Here is a 24,394-nt window from a genome sequence, read left to right on the forward strand (position 1 = left end):
AGCTACTCCTTCTGCTGTATTTTAGAGCCCTGTTGATTGGCTGCACTGTTTCTAATGGTTTTTATAGACTCTATCCTTGAAATTGTGGTGAGGTGATGATTGGGATGTGATATTGGTGGGTTTGGCTTGGAAGAAAGGAAGATGTGTTGGAGTTGGGTATACCATACATCTTGAGATCTTTATGCCTTGGAAGGGCTGGAGAGGATGCAAGACGGATGGAGAGACGGAGATTTATGATGTGTATGTTTGGCTAGTATGAATGTCCATGGGATCTGTTCTAGAGTACCTTGTTTCCTGGTAGATACTATACACGCTCTCACTGGGTGTTGACAAGGAAGCTGTGCTAAAGCCTTCTGGCCTGGATAGCCTTCCCTCTGATTAACGTCGCTGTGTTCTCAGATGTCTCAGAGTAATATTTAGTGGGCTGGATAGCCTGTAGTAGTGGCTTCTCCATCCCCGGCTGCCTTAGGCAGACATGATGTCTTTAACTAGTTACCTCCAGTCCCCAAGTCTAAGGATTTCCTAGAGCTCCGTAGGACCATGGAATTATATCCTGAGATACACTCCTAAGCTGTCTCCCTGAGCCATACGGACCAAGATGCCTGAAACACTCTATGACCTTCTGGGTCCTCCCCCATGTCCTCTCTCCCTTTCCTTTGCTCTTGCTTGCTCCTAGCTTGCCTGCCATGCCTAAACAATACAGCGACATGACAAGTGATTCATATTAAGAAGTACCCTTTATCGTTCATGTCTAGCTGAAGTCTATGTACGATGTGTGCAGGACGCTCTTTACGACTATAAACTCGACTTCCCCCTCGACTCATATCCAATCAGCAAAACCACCAACCCAGCTACGACAAACAAAGCCCCGCTCACATACACCGGCACACTGGTCTTCAGATCGGCGACGAGCGCGATCACCGGCGCCAGGATCCCGCCCACCCGGTTGGCCGCCGCGGTCAACGCATTCCCCGTGCCCCGGTCCTTGGTCAGGAACATCTCGGGCGTGTACGCATAGAGAACCGCGTAGAGAATACTGCTGGTAAAGCTATACGCGCAGTTCCAACCCAGTAGGGCAGATGATGACATGGCGGTTGTAGAGGCTAGCAGAAACGCGCCTGTCAGCACGGCGGATGAGCTGATGGCGCCCCGCCGGCCGAGGTAGGGTATTTCGACTAGCACGCCGCCGATCAAGGCACCAGGTAAGCCTGCCGCAGCGATGATTAGTGAGTTCCGGTAGGTCAGAGCCGTTGAGCCATCGCCAAATTCGGCGCCCTTGGTCTGCTGGATGTAGGGTAAGAATGCGTTGTAGAGGGGAAATCCGAGGCCGATAAGGCCCCAGACAACGATAAGCAGCGATGTGGACCAGGCGCGGCCGGGGGTATCGAAGAGGGCCCGGATGTGACTGAGGGTCAAGTTATCCAGCCGCTGGCGGATAAGAACGTTTGTTCCGGCAGTGGTGGGCTGCTCTGCGGAGGTTTCAGGGATGATGAGGTCGTCCACGGACAAGGAGGCAGAGGAGCCATTCCGGCGGGCGACTTCGTGGACGACGGCCACGGCATCCTCGTAGCGGCCTTTGCCCATTAGAAACTTGGGCGATTCATACAGGGTAAAACAAGTCCAGCGGAGGAGACACATGACCATGGCTATCCCGCCCATGGCGATGAGGAAGTAACGCCAGCCCATGTTGTTGGCACGGGTGCAGGTCTCTTCATCGGGGCAGGTAAGATTGCCTAGAATCGGCCAGGCGATCAGATTGGCGAGCAGCTGAGCGAGCGCCCAGTACACGGACAGCACAGTGAGCAAATACTGGTGCGAGCCCGGGAGGAACTCGAGGAAGATGGCCGAGTCGACGGGGAGGTTCCCGCCCACGCCGATGGACCACAGCGCGTTGAAGACACATATCGCCGCGAAAGTGGGCGAGCCGGCTGCTGCGAGCCCGAATACTGCGGTCAGACCGATGGTCAGATTGAATGCCCAGCGGCGGCCGAAGATGTCGCAGCCAAAACCCCAGAACAAGGCGCCAATTAGCAGGCCGATATTCTGGGCTAGAGTCAGGAATGGCGGACTGGAGATGTGGAATTCCGATGTAACAGGGCCCAGGATAAGCGAGGTCACAATCGGCCAGAGGTTATCGCTTGCCCAGCCGAAGCCGATGACAATGAAGAGTTGCCATTGATAGGCGCCCATGCCAATACTCTGGATGGCAGTGTTGAGTGTGGCGGCGTTGAGCCGATAGTCGGTGAGTTTGTCTTGATCATCTGCCATTTTGATTCACGAGGTAAATCTGACGGATTTGATGATTTGAAATATTGGCGAAGGACAAGAAGAAGGAAAAAAAAGAGATGAAGACTGATGAACATTTTCTGCAGGTTAGATGAAGCTTTGGCCCCGCGTCAAATACGAATGACGTGATTGGAGCCTGGTCTGAGATCAACAAAATTCTGATTTCAGCAGATATTCTTTCTCAAGTGTAATTGATATCGACATTTTCATGTTATCAAACGGTAGAGGAAAAGAAGAGAGAAAGAGAGGGAGGGAGAGAAAGGGGAGGAGTGGAAAAAACAGGTGAGAACAAAGTTGAAGTCATCCACGTCCCTAATAGGTTTTACTCTTAAGCTTGAGGTGAGCTAGGTTGTTCTGGCCTGCACTTCCACAATGTAGTCAAGGCCTTTGACAACCAGCTGTCCAGTAGATCACGATCGCTAATAATGAGGCTGCTGATGAAGCATCTGTCTAACATACCATTAGTACTGCTCATGGTACCGTTTCTCTTTCAGATAAACTAAGTTTATGGTGCGGGCTCTTATACTGAGTTCATGGACAATCTGCTTAGTGATATCTTTGCTAAGAAAAGTCGCCTCGTAGGACTATGATTATGATACATATGATCCGATGAGACAAATGTTTGGAATAGAACCTTCAGGTTAACTAGATTTAGCAATGGCGGAGGGATTCAAACAAGTGGAGTCATCCCTCATCACCTCAGAACCACAAGTGGATTAAATTGATTCAGCTTCATCTACTCGTTCTAACCGTAGACCAACATCTCTCAGATTCCCTTGATCTATATATAGCACAGAATCTAAAGTTTATAATGCCATCCATGGATCCCAACGACATCAACATTGTCGCTCATTTCCTCGCTTTCAACCAAACTACCTCGCCTTCCCCTCCATCAGATGCAGCAGATGTCCTCGTCCTCTGTGTCTCCGCCATCCTTCCCATAGCAGAGAAAGTCTTCACGCACCTCGAGAATAACCCAGCAGCAATCAAAACGCTGGTTCTCTGCGGCGGTATCGGCCATTCCACACCTCATCTCTACGAAGCGATCGCCAATGATCCACGCTACGCACATCTCCTCCCGGAGATTGACGGACTACCAGAAGCACAGGTCCTCTATCGCGTTTTCACCCGGTGCTTTGATGCACCGCGAATTCAGAGCTCATGTCGTGTCCTGATTGAAGACCGCTCGACGAACTGCGGCGCTAATGCGATTGAAACGAAGAGGGTTCTTGAGGAGGACGGCATTCATCCCCGGAGTATGCTAATTGTGCAGGATCCGACCATGTCTCGGCGGACGGTGGCGTCATTTGAGAAGGCTTTTTCTGGACGGGAGAGCCTGCGGTTTACCAGCTGGCCGACTTTTGTACCCAAGGTTAGGCTTGAAGGAGGGAAGCTGGTGTATGATGAGTCGGTTGGGATTGAGGCGTCGCGGTTGTGGAGGTTACCGCGGTTCCTGGGGTTGCTGATGGGGGAGATTCCACGACTTAAAGATGATGAGGAGGGGTATGGGCCCAGTGGGAAAGGGTTCATTGTGCATGTTGATGTTCCTGATGAAGTAGAGGAAGCGTGGAGGAGGATTAAGGATGTGGAAATGGAGTGGGAGAGACGGTAGTTGTGGGTTGATGTCTGGGATATAAGACAAACTGATGTCTCGCGTCTCAAGGCATCTTTGTCTGTGTTTCAGTTGAACTGTGGTTCGAACTAGTGGCGTGTATATAAGACTGAAGCAATTCTAACCTTGGACCTGTTCTCTAACATCTCCATCGCTGCTGCGCAGAATGGCCAAACACGAAACTTCTGCTGACCAGCATCCCTGGAGGATTGCCCCAAAGCAGACAAAAATGAGCTGCCTTGCCGATAAGCAAACACTGCTGTATATTGCAGACATCTCACCTACCAAGATAAACTGTACTGACCATAGCAGCCTTCGCAGCGGCATCTTCCAAGTTCACGTCGGCAAAGACGACGATATGGCCACCTTCCACATTCACATCTCCGTTGCCTGCAAATACTCCAGCTTCTTCCGCTCAGCCACCATCTGGTCCTGGTCCGATCTACCAGCGACGTCGTCAATCTCCCAGACTACGAGCCCGACATGTTTGAACTCTACCTGCAGTGGCGCTACACGAACATCCTTCCTGTCAGCGAAGAATCGGAAGAGAAACAGAGTACTGTGACCTGCTTCTCCTAGCAAAGGCATACGTGCTTGGCGCGTATCTCGCCGACACTCTCTTCCAGGACGCCGTGGCGGATGCATTGATGCATAGGCTGTATGCGAAGAGGGAGACTTGGGGACGATGCAATGGCTGCCGGGGGGAGTTCGTGGCGTATCTGTATGACAAGACGAGCTCGAGTTCGCCTATTCGCCATCTTCTGGTCAGTATGCTGGCAAGAGATTATGAAAGATGGCTATCTAAGGTGGCAGCAGCCGGTCTGCCCAAAGAGATTCTGTCTGATCTGTTGAACTATGTTGCGGGCGTGACGGCTCATCGGCCCATGCGGGAGTACTGGGGGAAATGCACGTTCCATTTGCATGAGGCAGAGCAAGAGTGTTATTATGGTTGATTGATTTGGTGTTATAAAGTGATGTGTTGGGATCATAGGTCGGGTGTGTTTGTGTTTCAGTTTCTTCTTTGTATTGATTGTCCCCTTCTGGGCCATGACCTCACCTAGCTCTCGCACAGTAGGTATGCTTTGTACGCCCTCTCTTTTTCTCTCCCAGAGACACAGCAACAATACATTCAAGATGGCTTCTTATATTCGGGTCATTTAGGCCATTAGTCACCTTTCATGAGAGGTTAAGGCCTTCATTCGATGGCAGTCTCCATATAATGAACCGAAGGCAACCTCCGTCAACAGACTGATCTAACGAAAGTCTCCAGCAAAATGAAGGCTACAGTGAATTTCAAGCAGTGGCCGAGCCTGAGGCAGTCCAAGTGCTATGGCTATGTGATCTCACAGATTTGACACTTCACTCAATTAACCATCGTTCATCTCTATCCCAGCAGTCGTTGCTCAGAATCTCGATAGCACGTCCTCGACGCCGAAATGGCGGTCGAGATTCTGGATTTCCCCATCGAGATACTCGAGATGATCTTCTTCGAAGCCATCCATCCGTGGGAAGACGACGTCGACCAGATTATGGACTATGAAACAGGCCTCAGTATCGCTCTCACGTGCAAAAGATTCAATCTCGTCGCTCGACATGTCTTGTACCGCCGAATCGACCTGGGTACGCCAGATCTTGATTCTGTCAGCAAATCCGCTGAAGCACTGTTGCAGACCCTGTCCTTGTATCCTGGATTGCGACCCACGTGCCAGTCCTTCCATATTTATCTCGGGCAAGGAGCCTTTCAGCAAGAAACATTCAAAACAATCAGCAAGCTGGCGTCTTTGCTCCATCGCGTGCGCGTGTTCGAGGTATCTGGGAGCTGCGGGAATCCGTTGACCTGGCTGCTGCTCCTGAAAGCCATACAGATGAAGACTGTGGAGGAGATTCGAGCTGATGACTACATTATACCTTCACGAGACGAAACATTGAAGATACAAAGGCGGGACGTCTGGGTCGTGAGAATGGCTGCTCTGGGAGACAATATCCCTGGAAATGTTGCGGATTTTCTCGACACTCAGGTGAGCTGAGGACCGCATCTCTACAATGTCAATAGAAGCTGACAGTGCAAAGTATGAAAACGGAACACTCCCTGTTATTAAGACGGCGAAGTTCAACGGATTCAGCCAGGCCCCTCGACTGCTGCAGGAGATCCTGACCTGGTTCACCGGTCTCGAGCATTTTGCCTTTACATACACATACAATCGCTCGTATGCTTGGTCCTACAGATGGAGCTATACCAACATCAGAGCGGCCCTCGACCGTCACAGAAAGACGTTGAAGTCGATTCTGATCCACCCCTTTGAGCCCAGCCCGATGGGCTTCTTAGACCTAAGAAGCTACACAAATCTTAAAGTTCTCGAACTCTCATTCCGGACCATCGTGGTTGAATCGCCCCAAGCCGCGGCCACCCTACTCCTCGCGCCGAATTTGGAGCTATTAGTGCTAACCTTCTGGACGATCGTCCGCGAGAAGGCCAAATACAACTGCATTCAAAAGTGTGACGAGGAGTGGTTAGTGAAATTCGGAGAACATTCGTCCAGAGTACGAAAGTCCCTGCCCCGTGTGCATGTCAAAATCCCTGCCTACGCCTTTCGAGGCACCGAGAAGGAGCTTTGGGATGCCCGCTGTACGTTCGAGGATCTTGACAACATCCAGGATGAGCTGCAGGGATATGGTATTGATTTCACATACGATGACCCTCCTGTCTCCAAAGAGGAATTCCGGGAATGGATACGAGACAAGGATGAGATGGACTTGCTTGGGGGACTTTGGAGATACATGAACCGCTATGCTGCATATCTCTCAGACGAATCAGATTCAGGTTTTGAATCTGGCACACTTGATACCAAGGAACATGACGAAGTGACCCAGGAATCTGCAGACAAACTGGATACTGACGAGGGGGAAGGAAAGACGCAGACTTGACCACGTTGTCCATCATGTACCAAATTTCGACGAACTTTCCCTTTTCGGCTTCATGTGTCATGATATCCTGGGGATGCGTTGTCTTCTTCATGAAAACCAGGCGCAAGGTGTGTAAATTTGGCTGTTGGAACGAATAAAGTCCATACTATAGGGAATACAAATATTTGTACGTAGTGGACAAGACACACTGTTCCTTTTTACTCTTATCCTTCTCTGTAATCCGAGAGGCAGCATGGTATTTTGCACCATTAAGAAAAGTAAAATATACTACCTTATGCACTTGAGGCCCAGGTCGGTTGACCGTACGATATAATAGGGAATCGTCTATTGCCCAGTCAGTTGCCTGAAACGGAGTTGAATGCTTTAATGGCTGGGGTTGAGGCATTATTATGAGACAGAGATATGTTATGTTGTTCATCAGTTCTTTGACTTGAAGAAGACATGTAGCTCTTGTTAACTGTGATGCTAAACTATGGATTTAACCCGTTGCGAGCTGCTGTTTGAGGACTCGAAAGTTGTACTGCAAAGCCATAATTACCATCACTTCCATATGGACTGATACAGTGTAGTGATATTCCAGGATTTAATGCGCATGATAACAAGGTGGACTTGGTGTCAGTGTTTATCTGTCCAGAACATCCAACAAATGGCCTCTTCTAAACAGCGCACGAGCAGACAAATCTGCTAATCATGTTTCGATATTAGTTATACTCCTCTGTCTCTGCTTGAACTCTATCCCTATTACCGACAATATGTCAATATTGAATTCAAAACAAGAAGCCAGCACTTCTGATATGAAAATGACCTGTGGCTGTGCGGTTGGGATATATGACATCATCGCAATCAATTACTTAGATCAGTCCTAAGACAAGATCTCATCTTGATATCCACTAAACTAAGATCATCGACAACGGTAGGTGTCATATACGCCAAATAAACAATACTACCTCTCGAGAGGTACCTTACTTGCATGATGTACCTTAGTCGCCACCAACCCCACTCTCCATGACACGCGCGATGATATCAACCATGGAAGTTGAGTTGCGTCAGCCAGCAGCGCACCATGGTCTCATTGGCAGTTATTCCCCGGCGCTGCTGTCTGGATGTCCATCCCGACTGCTGGGTCAGGGCTGACGTATGGTGCTTGTGCTTGTTCCTGTTGGTATATAAATCAAGCTGACAGTCTCCTGACAGAATCTAGGTGACAGGACTACTACTACTACTACCTACTTCCTACAAACAATCCAAAGCAAATTCCATCTGAATCTAAACACCCCATCACTACTTCCTCATCATAATGTCTGACGACCAGAAACAGAACCGTATGCTCTCGCATCTCTACCTTGCACAAGATCCAGGCTGATTGAGACTGACAGCTGGCCTCCTCGGTGGTCTTGGAACTACTCTAGGCAACACCGTTGGCGGTCTCACAAACACTGTCGGTAACACTGTCGGTGGTCTTGGACAAACCGTTGGTGGCGCGACCAAGGGACTCGGAGACACCGTCGGCGGAGCCACCCAAGGTCTCGGAGAGACTGTGTCTGGTGCTGGGCAGGGCCTGGGACAGACGACAAACAGTGTGGGCAATAGCACGAAGGATACTCTGGCGAGCATTGGAGGAGAGAGGAAGTAAGATGTAGAGTTACGATGTACGATGGTTACTTCTGATTTGTATGTTATCTGATTTACTTCATGAATAATGAATGAGATGAGCTTGTTTGTTCAGGTCTATTAAGCGTACTATATATATGGCCCATTGACCGACCAACTGAAATCTATGCACGCAATGTCTCTAATATTCCGGCTACAACTGTTTTTGATCACTAAAGACTACCCGACATCGATTCAATTAATATTGATTGCGTGATAAAAATAGCTCTGGCTTGACATAACAGATTGGATTTGTCGGCCGAGTTGACTTTCAGCGTACCGGCTAACCGAAGATGACTCAGTCAGCGAGTCGATGAAGACGAAGAGTAAATTGGGCTATATCGAGCTGATCTCAGAAATAACAAACAGGAGGTTAAGAATCAACCTTCGAAGCCTCTGAAATCTGCGTCGTGGGATATATCTAGAGCGTTTTTCACTAGATTGAGTTTTCGGTCCCTCAAAGCGGTGGCGAACATCCTTACTTCGATCCATCATCCTCAACTTCTTCGAAAATTGACAGGAGTATATTGACCAGCATAATGAGCTGCGCCAATACAAATTCTCAAACGCAAACCCAGCTCACAAAACATGATGTGGGCTGGAGGAGGATCGTCCGCAACTTCACCCCTTCGTACGCACTTTGCTCCCATTTTAAGCGACGAAAACACTAACGGCGAATAGATGGTTCTCAGTCACGATGGGGACAGGCATTGTATCAATTCTTTTAAATACACTTCCCTACAATGCTCAATGGCTATACTGGGTTTCCGTCGTCGTCTTCGCTATCAATGTTCTCCTCTTCATCACAGGATGTGTCATCAGCTTCTTGCGATATACACTGTATCCGGAGATCTTCGGAGCCATGATTGTCCATCCCGTGCAGTCAATGTTCATTGGGACATTTCCAATGGGCTTGACTACGATTATCAACATGTTTTGTTTTGTCTGCGTCCCAGCGTGGGGGGAATGGACCAGAAACTTTGCCTGGGGTCTATGGATCTTCGACGCGATATTATCGGTGGTGACGGCGTTGTCGTTGCCCTTCTTACTGTATGGCTTCACTTCCTTCCAGACATATCCGAACGTGTGACTCAGAAATCTTACAGTATGGCCCACGGAAACGAAACGCAACTCTCCTCCATGACTGCAATCTGGCTCCTCCCAATCGTAAGCTGCATCGTTGCAGCCTCCTCGGGCGCCATCGTCGCTGACGTCCTCCCCAATCCTCAACACGCCTTATGGACAGTGCTCGTCAGCTATGTCCTCTGGGGCATTGGCGTGCCCCTCGCCATGATGGTCATGGTAATCTACCTCCAGCGCCTGACCCTCCACAAGCTCCCACCGAAGGCCGTCATCGTTAGTGTTTTCCTGCCCCTGGGGCCGTTAGGGCAGGGCGGTTATGGGTGAGTTTTTTTGCTTCCATCGTTTTCGCCAGTTCAAATACTAACGTCATCAACAGAGCAATGAAACTGGGCAAATCCGCCCAAACCATCTTCGCGCAGACACATACGCTGGAAGCCTCGTCCGGCCCAACGTTCTACACGCTGGGGTTCCTCGTCGCTCTGATTCTTTGGTCCTTCGGCCTGGTCTGGCTGTTCTTCGCGTCGGCTTCTATCGCTAGATGTCGCAGCTTTCCTTTCAATATCGGCTGGTGGGGGTTCACATTCCCGCTCGGGGTCTTTGCTGCAAGTACCTGTCAAATGGGTCGAGAGCTGCCGTCAGAGTTTTTCAAAATGCTCGGAACGGTAGGTCATTCATATATCTATTGAAGAGAGCAGGCCTCTGACTTATGCAGATTATTTCGCTCTGTGTGGTGGTCTTATGGGTGGTGGTGAGTATTGGGACATTGAAGGGCGCGGTGTCAGGGAAGCTGTTCTTTGCGCCATGTTTGGCAGATTTGAAGATGAAGGAGGAGGATAAGGATGTTGCGAAGGCTGCCTGATACATGGACTACTTTGCTGGGTATATAGTGGTGATATGGATTGATAGAACGTATGCTAATAAACAATTATCTTTAATGAACAAATCTCGATCAATAGTAATATATTATAAAACTTAATCTCGAAGAAATAAAACATTAAGTGGAGGAAATAATGGGCCTGATATTTTTTTTGGATCGAGATTATTATTATTATTATCCATCGATGATTTTCCGCATTTTATTATTTATTGATTTAATTTTTCCTCTCCTCTTTATTTTTATTATTATTATTTTAGCTCGGTAGTTCTCGATCTGTATGGGGTAGTGCCAGCATCATCGGACTGACTGATATCATTTACAAGACAGTCTCCTTCCCGAAACCTACACTCTCTACTGCGTATCCTTAGAAGCAATTGCTCTCTCTCTCACTTAGACAAGGCATAGTTAGAGATAATCCTGGGTGACTCATCTTCACGGAGACTGGTGATTTGAGAAGGGCCAAGTAAACACGAAATCACGTGATGCGGAGCCCCCCCCAAAAATCCATAATCCAAAAAATGGAAAATAAAAAATAAAAAAAAGAACAACGCCGACAGTCCATCTCGCGATCCCCAAACACCCATCGTCTTGGCCGTTGTTCAGCGTTGATTTCATCAGAATTCCCTTCTGCTCCTCATTGCTGTTATTTTTCTGCTTTCTTTCTTGCCCCAATACCCCCTTGTGCTCTTGCTGTGCCGGGTTATTCGTCCTGCCAGCCTTTTCTCGTGTATTATTATTTCTCTCAACTTGCCTAATCACTGCGCCACTGGGTCGAACCCGCCTGCCGTAGTGACGGCCTGAGGCCACAAACCATTCACTCAGCCATAATCGGACCAGACAGGAGTTGGCAGAACATAACCACGATCTACTTTTGTTTTATTGAAACAGTTGTTTCTTCTTGACATACCTTTTGCTTACTGTGATTCTATCTTTGAACCCATTCCGATCAATTGTCTGTGGTTGATTCCCCTGTGATCATCGTCACCGACCCGCGTCATTGTTATTATTGGTTCAAGACGCGGTAGTCACATGTCCTGTTGAGAGACAGCGTCCTTGGCTCATCTCGATACAGCGGACTCCTCGTCAGGAATTCCACAGGAAAATTCGATCAAGATGATGGGATATGGGGGTCATCAGTATCATCATCAGCGTCAATCACAGCAAAATGCCCATCCCCAGCAGCAGCAGCAGCATCTGCAATCGCCTTCGCTGAGCGGGGCCGCTGCGCATTCAGCCCATGGCAGCAATGGCATTGCTGCCAACAGTTCCCTGCTCCGGGGCCAGCAGCAGTCAGATCTGGCCAGTAATTCGCCCGATATGAGGAAGATGACTCCCTCGTCGTCGGCGTCGATGGTCGGGTTTACCGCGGGAGCTGGCTATGGCACCTACGGTCATTATGCGCCTCAGGGTACTTCAGATCTTTTGTCCAGGCATACCGATTCCGTCGGTCAATTGAAAGACCCGTATCTTTCCCAGATACAGAGTTTGCAGAGGAACATGAATCCCATGGCGAACTTTCGTGCGCACCCAGCCATGAACCCTCAAGCCGCCATGTCCCCACATGCTCAAGCAATGAGTATTTCGTCTCCGCAGCAGTCGTACGAGAGGTTGCAACAACATCCCCATCTGCAGCACCGGCAAACATCCCATACGCATCCCTCTGTGACTTCGCCTGCTGCCGCTTCGCCCATGCTTGCGACTACTCAGCCTCAGCAAACTCAGCACCAGTACCAGCAAGCGCAACAGCAGCAGCAACCACAGTATCCGCAATCATCACAGCAGACCGCGTATCAACAGACCCAGGCGCAAGCATCTCCGTACCAACAGCATCAGTCGTCTCCGTTTCAACAGCAACAGGCGCAGGCGTCGCCGTACCAGACCCAGCAGACTTATCAGCAGCAGCAAGCTCAGCAGTCTTATCAACAGCAACAGCAAGCTCAGCAGTCACGGTATCAGACGCAGCAACCGCAGCAACATCAGTTCCAACAGTATCCGTATCAGCGGTACCAGCAGGCTCAACAGGCCCAACAGGCGCATGCGCAGCAGGCACAACAGACACAGGTACAGCCAACCCAGACGGTACAGCATGTCCAGCAACAGCCTCAGCAGACTCAGCAGCACAACCGCCCGGACGCGACACAAACGCAGCAGTCTCAACAACCGCACGAACAAGCAGTGCAGCAAGCATTGCAGCAGCATCGCCAGGCTCAACAGCAAGCCCAGCAACATCAGAGACAGTCTCAGCAGCCGAGTCCCTACGCACAGCAGGCGCAGCAACATACGCAGCCAGCTCAAGCGCAGCAGACGCATCAGTTTCATCAGCAGTCGCAGCATCAGCAGCCACAGCAAAAGCACGCGACACCATCAATCCAACCGGCTGCTTTGAGCGGAGCAAAACCTGCTGCTCAAGAACCCAAAAAGGAGGAAACGAAACCGACGAAGAAGCGTGCTAGACAATCCAAGGCCGCAGCCGCAGCCGCAGCCGCTTCTGCGTCTCCTGCAGTCGCTGCAGGCAAGATCAACGGAACGACACAACCAACACAGGCCGTCTATCGTCCCGAGGCTCCATCGCCGATACAATTCGTACCTCAGCATCCGCACCTTCCACAGACTCAAGCCCAAACTCACGCTCACACTCAGGCTCACACTCAGGCTCACGCTCAGGCTCACGCTCAGGCTCACACTCAGACGCAGGCGCAGGCTCAACCCTATCCCCAAGTCCAACCTCAGCCCCAGTTTCAACCCCAACCTCAGGTGCCTAATCAGCTGCAGAACCCCACAGCTATGCAAGGCCAGAACCAGGGTCAAGGCCAAAGCCAAGGCCAGCCGCAGCCCCAAGGCCAGACGCAGAGTCAACAGCAGGGGCCAGCGGGTCCAGCGAATGCAGCGGGCTCAGGTGCTCCTGGTGCTCCAGGTGCTTCACAGCAACCTGCTCCTACACCGCGGAAGCGCGGCCGTCCACGGAAGAATCCCTTGCCCGATGGAACACAGCCTCCAAAGCCTAAGCCTAAGAAAGCCGCTGCGACCGCTGCGACTGCACCCGCCCCGGCTGCCGCTGGTGGTGCTCCGGCCGGCACAGCCGTTCCCGGTCAAGGTTCTAACGCTGCCCCTGGCGCAGCTACCGCTCCGGGTGCTGCCCCGGTTCCTGGTCCCGATGGTACTGTACCTGCTGTTCCTGTGAAACGAGGCCGCGGACGTCCCCGTAAGTCAGAGTCAGCCCCAGGCACAACCCCCAAACCCAAAACACCGCGCAAGCCATCCACCACGAAACCGGGCGGCACTGGCCGGCCACGCGGTCGTCCTCGTAAGGCCGACGTGGAAGCACGGAAGCGAGCCGAAGCCGAAGCTCAAGCCAAAGCCGAGGCAGAGGCGCAAGCCCAGGAACAGGGACATGGACAGGGGCAGGGACAAGGACAAGGACAAGGACAAGGACAGGTGCCGGTTCAACCTCAGGCCCAGCCGCAACCACAAGCGCAGTCGCAGGCCCCGGCTCAACCTCAAATTCAGGTTCCCGTGCAGCCTCAGCACCACGTCCAGCCATCACCCCAGCCTCAGCCTCAGCATCTTCAGCATCAGGCGTCTCCGCACCTACACGCGCACGCGCATGCTCTCGCGAACCCGCATCAGCATGGTCACCAGCAACAGCATCCCCACCCACAACACCAGACGTCGGATCCCATGATGTTGAACCCGCCCCAAAAGCGCGGCCCCCCGATGGACGCGAACGACCCGCGCAAGCGCGCCTACCTCTTGCCTCACCAGCTGGCGCAGATGGCACCCCAGCTGCATCCCCAGATGCACCCCCAGATGCCGCCGCACATGTCGCCACATATGCCGCAGCAAATGTAATTTGTCCCTTCAGTTTCAGCCCGTTTCAAGCTTCGATATCATTTCTTCGGCCTGGATTCTTTCTCGTCATTGTTGTGGATTAATTCTATTCTCGTCTTCGCCTTGGCTTCATTTCCCCTGACGACCGTCGCTGTCGCTTGTTTGTTCCATGTCTTCTTTCGTGATGATATTCTACCCATGTCTCTATGGATTGTCTAAACGGCATGCATCTATTCATACGTTTGCGCAGGCCCCAGTTTCAGTCATGTATTTCAATTTTCTTAGTAGTTAGGTTAGTGGCTAGTAATATACCTCTGATATCACCCTCAATCTATTTCATCTCATCGGGTACTTCATACATTCATGCGAGTACAATCTTAACGGGAACAAAAGCGTATGCAATATGTAAACAGGATCAACCCCACGCGCCATCCGACGCCTCTCCTCCATTTCCATTACCGTTACCATTACAGTTACCATTCCCATTCCCATTCCCACCCGGCATGAAACTCGGAGTCGAGTTCGCAGCAGTCGGTGTCGACGAAGCAGGCAACCCCGCCACATCGGGCAAATCACCCACCTCGACACCCATACTGGGCGCAATCCTCCTCATGAAACTATCGCAGAGAATGAACGCCCTCCGACTCGCGGCATTGACGGCGCCCATGGCATGCAGCCAGCGGAGGGATTTCTTGGTGCAGCGGATGACGGCCGCGGTGTCCGGGGCAGGGCCGAAGGTTGCCGCGTTGGGGAGCGGGGTGGAGGGTAGCGGGGCAGAGGACGACAAACCCAGCAAGAGGGCGGTGGTTGCTTGCATGAGGTAGTGGAGGATGCTCCACCAGGGGGAGAAGCGGAGGAGCCAGGCGGGGTCGGGGGTTTCGGGGAGGATGGAGATGAGGGTGCAGGCGGAGCGGAGGCAGGAGGCGGAGAGGTTTGTGCGGCGGTTGCTGCCGGTGGTGCTGTTGGTTGTGGTGCCGCTGGTGGTACCGCTGCTGTTGCTGGGCCCGCTGCTGTTGCTCGGGCCGCTGGTGCGTTCGTTGGTGGTGGTAGTTGTGGTGGACATTGAGCGGGTGGTTGATTTTGGATTGGGGTTGGAGGGTGCGTCTGGGGAGGAGGAAGGGGAGGAAGGGGAGGAGGGTTCCTTTGAGGGGGGTTCTTTGGAGGACTTGGGTTTTGAATGTGTGAGGCAGGGTCGGCTGATGGTGATGCGGGCGCTGTAGTAGGCGATTGCGAGGCAGACGCGTTCGCGCATGTAGCCGTCCTCGGGGAGATGCAGAGTGTCGTGTGGATGCGGCTGTGAGGTGAAGCGGTAGACTGGGGGTAGCTCGGCGAGCCAGGTATCCAGTTTTGCGGAGTATTTGCGCACGCGCTGTTCGAGTTGGGAGGCTGTGTCGCGGAGGCCTTGGATACTGTAGACCTTGTTGATGACGGCCTGGGTGATGGTGCAGAGGTCGACCAGACAATGGAAGAAGAGCGAGGGGCTGGGCTCGCAGCTGGCAAGCCACTGCGCTTTCGACTGGGCCTCTTCGTCTGTCTCAAACAGGGTGAGTTTGAGATGGCTGGCCCGCATCGATGGGCTCTGGAAGAGCTGTAGGACGTGCGGTTTGTCGAAGTTTTCTTCTTCGAAGGGAATGGGGAGCGGCGCCGCGCTGAGGCCTTCGCTGACGCAGGAGGCGCGCCCCGTCGTGGCCGTCAGGAGATGCTCGACCACGTAGATGGACCACCACAGCCGGCTGCGGGCTTCTTTGGATGCGTGATGCGTCCGGTCGTCCTCAAACCGCAGGTTGATTCCGAGCGACAGCGCGGAGCGGAAGGCCATACTGGCAAAGTTGGAGGCCCGGTTGATTTGGCCCAAGGTTAGCAGATACAGGGCCACCAGGATCTCCACCTGGATCTGCTGTAGATCTGTATGTTCAAACAGCGCCGTCTCGCCCAGACACAGTTTCCGCGCCCGGTTAAAGTAGACCAGATCGTCCCAGTCCTCGTCGCTTCCGACACTGACTGTATCGTTCAACAACAGACAATACCGGCAACCCAAAGCAAAGATCATGTTCAAGATCGCCAGCCATCGTCTCGGCGGCTTGGACGGCTGACTGAAGAACTGCCGGTACTGGGTCGCAAAGATGGTCTTCCGGACCACCTCGAACCCCGGATGCACCGACTCCATGTACGCCGCGAAGAACTGGTCCGCGAGCTCCTTCGGCGGCAAGTCATACGGGTCGACATCGTCCATGAGCGGGATGTTCAGATCATCGAGGTGGTAGCTCATCGTCGCGATGGAGACATCGTTCTTCTGCTGCAGCTGTTGTTGCTCGTCCAGACCCAGAAACTCAAAGTTCCCGTCGAACATGCGACTGTGGTTCTCGGCTTCGTCCTCCAGCTTCTGCATCCAAGACACCTCGGAGTTTTTCCCAAAGTACCCTGTCGCTCGCGTCTTGTGGCTCCGGTTCAGATCCTCTTCGACCAGGTCGATGGCGTTGAGCGACCCGACCGATGAGCTGGAACTGTCCGATAGCGCACCATCATCGTCGTGGCCGTTGGATGTCTTTAGAGCCCTCCTAATGCGTCGCGCAGCATTCGCGTCCACCTCCGTCTCCAAATCCCGCAGTAAACTCTCATATTCTTTAACTCGGTGCGACAAGATCTCCAACTGCTTCTGATCCCGCACCCGCTTCACATCCAGATAGGAACAGGTGACATTGTGCTCGTGACATTGTCGACAGACCGGCTTGTTGCCGTCGCACTTGATCTTGCGCTGTCTGCACGGCTCGCAGGCTCGCGCCGACCGGCGACGCTGCGAATGAATGCTGTACGGCGCAGCTCGAGGGATCGCTACCTTTGCCACACCCGCACCTACTCCGGCGCCAGCGCCATCCCTTCCCGACGACGAGGTGGAGGACTGATGCGGAAAAGGAGGCCTTTCGTATTGATTGGGATACAGATAGTAGCCAGATTGAGGTGTGCCAGGGCTCAAGGGCAGCCCTTGCCAGTGTAAAGCGGACGAGAGACCATTCGGAACGGGCTGGTCGGGTTCAAAGCTGACGCCGTTACTCTCGGTAGGGTTCAGTTCGGTAGAGGGATAGATCTCGGAAAAGTCTTCCATTGCAGATGCAGATACATCGAGGGACTGACGCTAGCCTAGGGATTCATTCGCACCAGAGGGGTTCCTTGTTTCGGACAATCCATGCGAATGATGTCGTCTCTTTGTCAAGGCTTGTCGAAGTAAGCAGAGAGTTTCTCTCAAGTAATTGGAAAAAAAATATATCCTGGTCAGAATGCTGAGCAACCAAGCTGAGGAGCACAGCTTGAGACAAGCTCGAGGATGGATGAACTCATAAGAACAAGAATTCGCCACGGTGTTGGAGACGTGCAAGTGCGTTTTGGTGGGTCATCCACGGATTGTTAATGTTGACGTCAATGGGCGTGCTCCGTGTCCCTAAGTCTCCTCCCTACAAAAGTGCCTTGGCCTCCCTCAGTTTGTAGCCTTGTACCGTTGGTAAAATGCATCTAATTAGTCGGTAACTCTGGTGGCTTTTGCGATCGTCGTCGGTCGCCCAATATAACTGATTTCCTCTGTTTTCTCCTGATGCACCCTTGGCTCACCCCCTTGGCTCATCCGTATAGTGATGTATCATGTATCAGCAACCAGATCAGCATCAACACTCACTCAGCTTACGTCGCTCAGGGACAATCTCATCCTTGCCTAAACTCAGGCTCTCGTAGCGATCCAGCATATCGAAGAGTCCCAGTCCCGGGTAATCCTGTAGCCCATGTTCACCCTCCCCCGGCCCATGGTACCGCTCATCCTCGTTCAGCTTCTGTAGTCCCTCGGCGTACTCATCCCACCGCGTCTGCTCCTTGATCGGGGTCTCTTCATCAAACAGATCCTTGAGCTCGTCCGAGACCGCACTCGACTGGCGAATCCGGCGACCCTGCGACTTGGCTCGGACGGACTGTCGGAACAGGTGAAACAGGCTCCGGCCGAGGTACGACCGACTCGCGATGATCGAAAAGGAGCTGGCGAGCGAGAGAAAGTCCGAGTCCAGGATATCAAAGGATTCCTGCTCCAGCATGGCGAACAGGGCCAGATTGATCGCGTACATGGCGAAGTGATGCGCCCGGCTCATGCCGTACTCGCGTCGATGGAGCCGTGTCAGCGAGGAGATGCCCCGGGCCGCCGACTGCGTGATCTCCCAGGCGTTGTATTTGCTGATGGGACTCTGACGCGGCGGGCTCTCGGGGGTTTTGGGCGCATCAGAAGCCAAGCTCGAGGTGTCGTCGTCTGACGAACTGCACGAGAACAGATTGATGACCAGAGTAAAGTATCGCAGCCTCAGCAGGATGATATGCGGCGGGGGCCGTCGTCCGGGATCGAAGACGTCCGGTAAGGCGTTATGCCAGCGACGCAGCCGCTCGTACAGATCGTCCTTGGTCTGACGCCGGTACGCGGCCGACGCATTGCTCTGGTCGTCGGCGAACAAAACCCGGGAGATGTCGCGCGCGATCTCGCACAGATTGCACGACTCGTCGAAGTACTGGTTGAGGTAGGCTGGTCGAGCAGCTCGATGAGACGGATACGGCGTCCACAAGCTGGCTCTGTCGTCCTCTCGACCGATCCGGTCCACGTTGACTTTGGTTATGAGACTGGGCCTGAGGAAGCCAGTATGCACCACCCTATGCGTGTCAATTCACCTGCACCTGGGTCGGGGCCCAGAAATCGAAACTTACGTATCGATCTGAAACAACCCCCAGGCAGTCCGCTTGATAGAGACATCCATCTCCGGCGTGGTCTGGTCAAACTTCAAGCATTTCGGGCCAAAGAAACCAAGCGACTCGCCGGCTCGAATGGCCTGATGCAGCATGATGTATCCGAGGTCATCGTTCCCGGAGATGGAGTATCTATCGCATCAGCAGAGCAGGACATCAATAAGACAGGAGAACGTACTTTTCATACAACAGCAACGTCCCCTGAAGGTACGCCAGACTGAGCTTTTGGGATTCTTCCTCTCTCAGCCTTTCCGCCTCAGACAAAAAGTCCGCGCCCTTGGTCACCAAGTCGCCCGGCACGACATACGCCTCGGAGAACTCGGAGAAATGCTATCTCGTCACGGTCAACAATCTCCCAACATAGGAACCCAACAGAGCCTGAAGGCTGGAGAGACTCACACAAGCATTCGCCAACAAAGCATTCACCAAAAACGGACTACAAAAGTCCGAATCCTCCCTCCCCCTCGCCATATGCGCCAGGAAGACATCGCGGTCCAAAAACGCATGGAACGGATAGTCCCACGTGAAATACAACGAGACAAGATGCGACACCAGATCCTCATCCTCGGTGACACTCGTCCACGGCTTGGCCGGCACCTTACACGGCGCTTCATCACACAGATAATGGATATCCATGACCTTCCGCCGGAAGCTGGGGTCCGCCCCCTCGACGTCGATCGTCCGCCTCACATCCTCGAGCATCTGCACCGCCTGGCCATAGCCCGCGTCCTGGCCCTCCCCGTCCAGTCTGATCAGCGTCTCGTCAATGAACGCGCGGATCTCCTCGGCGGTTGCGTTCTTGCGGATGATCTCCAGCAGCTTGAGTGCGTGTGGCTCGTCCGCGGTGCGGATCACCCGAAACAGATCGTTGAGCATGTCCCGGTGGTAGTTTAGTTCCTCGGCGGTGCGTTTCTGGGCGACGCGCCGCCGCTGGTCGAGTGATTCGTCGAAGATGCACACGCGGTTGAAGGCGCGGCAGTTGTCGCAGGGGGGAACGCCCGAGCACTTCGTTGCATGTCAGCCACCGGCCATGTCCATGTCCATGTCCAGAAGGTGGAGCTGTATTTGGTCTAGACGACCGAAATGAGAGGTACGGGCCTGGGGGCTGAGTGGTGAACTACCTTTCGCTTTGACTTCTTACATGCCAGACATGCCGTCGATACACGTTTCTTCCAGGGACTCGTCGGCGACCCTTGGCTTCCTGTGGGGGGACTGTCTGATGTCAGCGAGGTCGGTGAGGTCTGTAAACGGCCTGGGACGATCTGGCGAGGTGTTGAGGTTGGATCATTCATGTCGAGGCATGGGTTGATGGGTAAAAGACGGCAGGATGCAGTATCAGAAACAAGCTCGTTCTCTGGGGCCTTCACCTAGAGTCATGCGGCCATCGTCGGCATAGACGTCCAAGTCAGCCTCAATTTGCCTGCACTCGCCTCCACATGACGTTCGGAGAACGACGTGACCGACCATCAGGAACTCGATCCCGAGGACCATGGAAGGACAATATCGCCCCAAACTTGAAGTCATTCGGGATCCGTCTCCTACGCCTCTCAGTGATTGGGGCCATGGGCCATCTGAGAATCTCTTAGACTGTCGAACATCGCAGATGTAGAATGCACTCAGAAAGCCTATGCAGACAGCACCTACAATTGAAACTACATCTAACCACGGAATGTGCAAGTTTTGATTTGCCATTATGATGTCCAGCTAGCGGACGACACCAGTAGAGATAGTACTCAATGAATCACCCTCGCTCAGAAACTCCATTCAACCAGGAGTGGCTTCACAAGCGACACAATTAAATAACAGTAAGAAGAGAAGAACACCGACGAATTGCTGCACTGCCAAATAAGTTTTGCACACACCCACAAGAAACCATGCGTAATGCGTAGGCACAAAATGTGCTTTCCTGGCAATTTCCCTCAACCAGACATCTTGACGAACCACCCAAAATACCCGGAGAAGTCAACCCGCTTCTAACAAAGATCTATTAACCCACGCTGCCCGACGCAACTCCCCTCACCACGATGGCGGCAACCGGACATGCGAGGCGAAGTAAAAACGACCAAGGGTAGAAGAGATGTAATGAAACTTTTGTTTCATTTAGTGCTCCAGGATTCTCAAGCTGCCCTGGACCACACAGTTCTCCAGCACCGAGCCAGGGGGAATGTCGATCGTGCTGCCCTCGGTGGCGACGATGATGACGGTACCCTTCAGGGTGACATTGCGGCCGAGGTTGACAGCACCGGTAATTGTGAGGTGGTCCAGCTCGACGATGCGAGGAATGCTGGGGATGCGCTTCTGGAAGTCCGACACCTTCTTGAAGTCTGATCCAAGCTTGATGACGGGAACACCACCGAAGCGGTTGGGGTCCATGACGAGCTGACCGTGCTCGAGACGGTAGAGATCCGACTTGACCAGCAAGAGATCGGAGCAAGTCTTGACGGGCAGGAAACGGCGACGGGGGACGTTGACACCATGAGCGTTCTTGAAGTGGCGGATGGCCGCACCGACGGCGGTCTCCAGCTGGTAGATGGCCTGGTCGGCCTCGCCCTTCTTGTCGGCGGGGATGGACTTCTCGTTGGCAATGATCTCCATCTCCAACTCGTTCTCCTCAACAACACGCTTGATGGCGCGGAGGTTCATCCAGATGTTGTTGGTGTTGAAGTACTTGAACTTCTTGATGGACTTGAACTCGTTGACGTGCTCCTTGGGCACCTGGGCGATTTCGAGCAGGCGGGCCTTGCCCTCGTAGTCAATGATGGTACCACCCTTGACGTCGGCCTTGGTCTTGTCGGTCAACTCCATGATGTACTCGGCACCGGTGTCAGCCATGTGCTGCAAGATGCGGAGATCCACAACGGCACCAAGGTTGTCGGCATTGGAGAGGAAGATGTATTCGACACCACGCTCGAGCAGCTTGTCCAGAGTGCCCGAGTTGTAAAGCGACTCGAAAACGTCACCGTGACCGGGAGGGTACCAGTCCTGCAGAGGAGCGTCAAAGCTCTTGGGGGCCGGGAGGAGAGAGTCCTTGATGATACGAGGGTAGCGGGACTGGTTGAAGGTGATGATGTCAACGTTGTGGCCTTGGTACTTCTTGATGATGGACTGGGTGTCCTGATCGGTGTTGAACGAGTTCATCAGAACGAAGGGCACGTTGACGTTGTAGGTGCGGTTCAGGTGCTCAATCTGACGAACGGACAAATCCAAGAAGGACATGCCCTCACGGACTTCAATGACGGACTTGGGGCCAACGCAACCCATGGAGGTACCGAGACCACCGTTGAGCTTGACGACAGCCAGCTTGTTCAGGAACTCCACCGAGGCCTCGGCGCCCAGGTCCTTGTAGTCGACGACCTGGTTGGGCGCAGGAGGGTTGATGCGGTCCCAGTTGACGACATTGCCCTTGGCCTTGTCGTTGAGGAATCTGCGGAAGAGAGCGAAGAAGTTGTCCATCTCGGCCTCGAAGCGCTTCTTCTCTTCGGGGTCGGGAACGGTCTCAGCGAGGGCGTTCAGAGCATTACGCATCTGAGAAGCAGCGACACTGGTGGAGGCATTCTCGAAGGCCTGAGCACGAGGGAATTGGGTCAGCTTGTTTGCAGAAGAAAAAAAGAGAGGCATGCTGATATGGGTATCGCTGCAGCTATAAAATCAAAAACATAAGAAAGCTTGATCGATGGGAGCAATGGTTGTAAGCGAAGCTGATAAAAGGGGCAAGGATATAAAGAGAGCTTGTTGTTGGTAAACAATGCATGAGCTGTCACAAATTGAAGGAAAGACAGGGCGAGGTATTTAAGCACTGTAGGTGGTTGTGGCTGAAACTAGGCAAGCCCAGCTCTCCAGCTCTCCAGCACCTCCTTCCAACACAAACTGAATTGCGATTCTAGAGCACTCGGAAAGCTTTTGGTGCCACGTCCTGATTCTGCGACCAGAGGAAATTCGACTGCAAGATGATCAACTTACCATGTGAGACTGGGATTTTGCGTGGTGCTTTCCAAACGAGCCATCGCCGGAGGCCTCGTTGGCGGGAGCTCTGAGGTGAGTAGGCAAAGCTTTGGCTGCCATTGTGAATGATGATTTCGCGGGTGAATCCTAGAGGTAGAGGAAAGTGAAGACGTAGATATCCACTCGAAGAACAGAGCTTATCGATGTGGTCAAAGTCCGCTCACTAAGTAGTCAAGGAGGCCGAGTTAGTGACGACAGTCTTTGGGTGGGAAAGTAGAGGGTGAACAGGGCGGGAAAAGAAAGCAAGAGAGGACACGAAGCTTGATTTAAGCGGGAAAAGCAGGTATGAAAGAGGATCGGGAGGGGTTTTGTTCAGAATCCAGACAAAAGTTGCCACGGGAGAAAGTGTCGATCGATGGAGAGAGAGAGGGGCAGCAGGATGTCGACAAGCTGCCGTCATTGGCAATACAACAAGCAGGTAATAATTGGGAGGGGGGCAGAGGTACTGTTTGGTTAAGGTACCTTGGGAAAGACAGGGGAGCACATACATTTTTTTTCGGACTGTAACAGTAGAGTAGGTGGGGAGATGGGAGTTGACAGAGGAGAGAGAAACAAGAGAGAAGAGATGAGAAGAAGAGGGATGCTGGTGAACTAATATAAATGCCTCTACCTGGCGAAGAACGGTCAAGCTTGCTGCCAACTTGGTCGCAGCTCTTGTTACCGTGCTATTATTACTGCTATTATTTATTAGCTATGCGGGACGATGACGATGAGGTTCCTTTTTCCCCTCCCAGTGGGGTTACAGTAAGACACCGTACGGATTCTGTCCGTTTCCCAGTACAGGAGACAGGAATGGACGAATGCTGTGGTTTGATTGGTTGAACAGGCTGCAATATCCGAGCGTCAGGGGCGTTGGTACTGGAAGGTATGGTACGGTACCGTATCTTGAACGTTCCTAGTCCTCTGCAGATACACCGCTATCTTTGCCTCCCGATTATTCTTAGAAGCATTTTCTGCCTAAGGTATCTCTGCTCGAGAATCGACTTGTCAATTGCAACCATCACCAAGTACCTTATGAGAGCAGCCTTCTATCTGGAGCCCTGACAATTGACAACTCCAGCGCATTGAAACCGGCTGAACTCTGTAGTAATCTAGACCTCAGCCAGGTATTAAGCTCCCCCTTTTCAGGGTTCACAATCCACCACAACCTTTGCCCCACAGACGTCGTCACTTTTCCAGGAGGAGATACTCCGTACCTACGTATGTTAACAGCAGGCTCCATGCATACAGAGGTAACTACGGAGGACATTGAGATGCACGCCGCCCTATGAAGGTAGCAGTACCACCCTCTCGTCCTATCTCTTCCAGAGAGTCTCCAGAAAGTCCAGCCGGTGATCGGATCACTCCCGTCCTCCCACTCAGTA

The 24,394-nt window shown here is 52.6% G+C and overlaps 7 protein-coding genes across 7 annotated transcripts; 3 read left to right on the forward strand and 4 right to left on the reverse strand.

The window, feature by feature from the left end:
- Positions 1 to 795: 795 nt before the first annotated feature.
- On the reverse strand, positions 796 to 2,268 carry ALT_2866 (putative sugar transporter; the record flags this gene model as incomplete). The annotated part of the gene is made up of 1 exon (XM_033559131.2): positions 796 to 2,268. One exon carries the CDS (start codon positions 2,266 to 2,268, stop codon positions 796 to 798), a length of 1,473 nt encoding a protein of 490 aa, XP_033415022.2.
- An 829-nt stretch (positions 2,269 to 3,097) lies between these two features.
- On the forward strand, positions 3,098 to 6,823 carry ALT_2867 (YdcF family protein; the record flags this gene model as incomplete). Its single annotated transcript, XM_033559128.2, has 5 exons — positions 3,098 to 3,894; positions 4,211 to 4,383; positions 4,478 to 4,662; positions 5,317 to 5,916; positions 5,969 to 6,823. 5 exons carry the CDS (start codon positions 3,098 to 3,100, stop codon positions 6,821 to 6,823), a joined length of 2,610 nt encoding a protein of 869 aa, XP_033415019.2.
- A 1,297-nt stretch (positions 6,824 to 8,120) lies between these two features.
- ALT_2868 (TDT family transporter) lies at positions 8,121 to 10,415 on the forward strand (the record flags this gene model as incomplete). The annotated part of the gene is made up of 6 exons (XM_089599445.1): positions 8,121 to 8,145; positions 8,200 to 8,452; positions 9,155 to 9,523; positions 9,580 to 9,876; positions 9,933 to 10,218; positions 10,269 to 10,415. The coding sequence occupies 6 exons, from the start codon at positions 8,121 to 8,123 to the stop codon at positions 10,413 to 10,415; spliced, it is 1,377 nt and encodes a 458-aa protein (XP_089456188.1).
- A 1,131-nt stretch (positions 10,416 to 11,546) lies between these two features.
- ALT_2869 (uncharacterized protein) lies at positions 11,547 to 14,282 on the forward strand (the record flags this gene model as incomplete). The annotated part of the gene is made up of 1 exon (XM_033559125.2): positions 11,547 to 14,282. The coding sequence occupies one exon, from the start codon at positions 11,547 to 11,549 to the stop codon at positions 14,280 to 14,282; it is 2,736 nt and encodes a 911-aa protein (XP_033415016.2).
- Positions 14,283 to 14,676: 394 nt separating this feature from the next.
- ALT_2870 (uncharacterized protein) lies at positions 14,677 to 17,364 on the reverse strand (the record flags this gene model as incomplete). Its single annotated transcript, XM_033559124.2, has 1 exon — positions 14,677 to 17,364. One exon carries the CDS (start codon positions 17,362 to 17,364, stop codon positions 14,677 to 14,679), a length of 2,688 nt encoding a protein of 895 aa, XP_033415015.2.
- Positions 17,365 to 17,917: 553 nt separating this feature from the next.
- ALT_2871 (uncharacterized protein) lies at positions 17,918 to 20,320 on the reverse strand (the record flags this gene model as incomplete). Its single annotated transcript, XM_033559123.1, has 5 exons — positions 17,918 to 18,935; positions 18,990 to 19,160; positions 19,207 to 19,358; positions 19,428 to 20,033; positions 20,150 to 20,320. The coding sequence occupies 5 exons, from the start codon at positions 20,318 to 20,320 to the stop codon at positions 17,918 to 17,920; spliced, it is 2,118 nt and encodes a 705-aa protein (XP_033415014.1).
- An 808-nt stretch (positions 20,321 to 21,128) lies between these two features.
- Positions 21,129 to 23,090, reverse strand: ugp1 (UTP glucose-1-phosphate uridylyltransferase; the record flags this gene model as incomplete). The annotated part of the gene is made up of 2 exons (XM_033559122.1): positions 21,129 to 22,592; positions 22,989 to 23,090. 2 exons carry the CDS (start codon positions 23,088 to 23,090, stop codon positions 21,129 to 21,131), a joined length of 1,566 nt encoding a protein of 521 aa, XP_033415013.1.
- Positions 23,091 to 24,394: the final 1,304 nt, after the last annotated feature.

Source organism: Aspergillus lentulus (genome assembly GCF_001445615.1).
Source record: "Aspergillus lentulus DNA, contig: Alt05, strain: IFM 54703, whole genome shotgun sequence".
Taxonomy (NCBI): Eukaryota; Fungi; Ascomycota; class Eurotiomycetes; order Eurotiales; family Aspergillaceae; genus Aspergillus; species Aspergillus lentulus.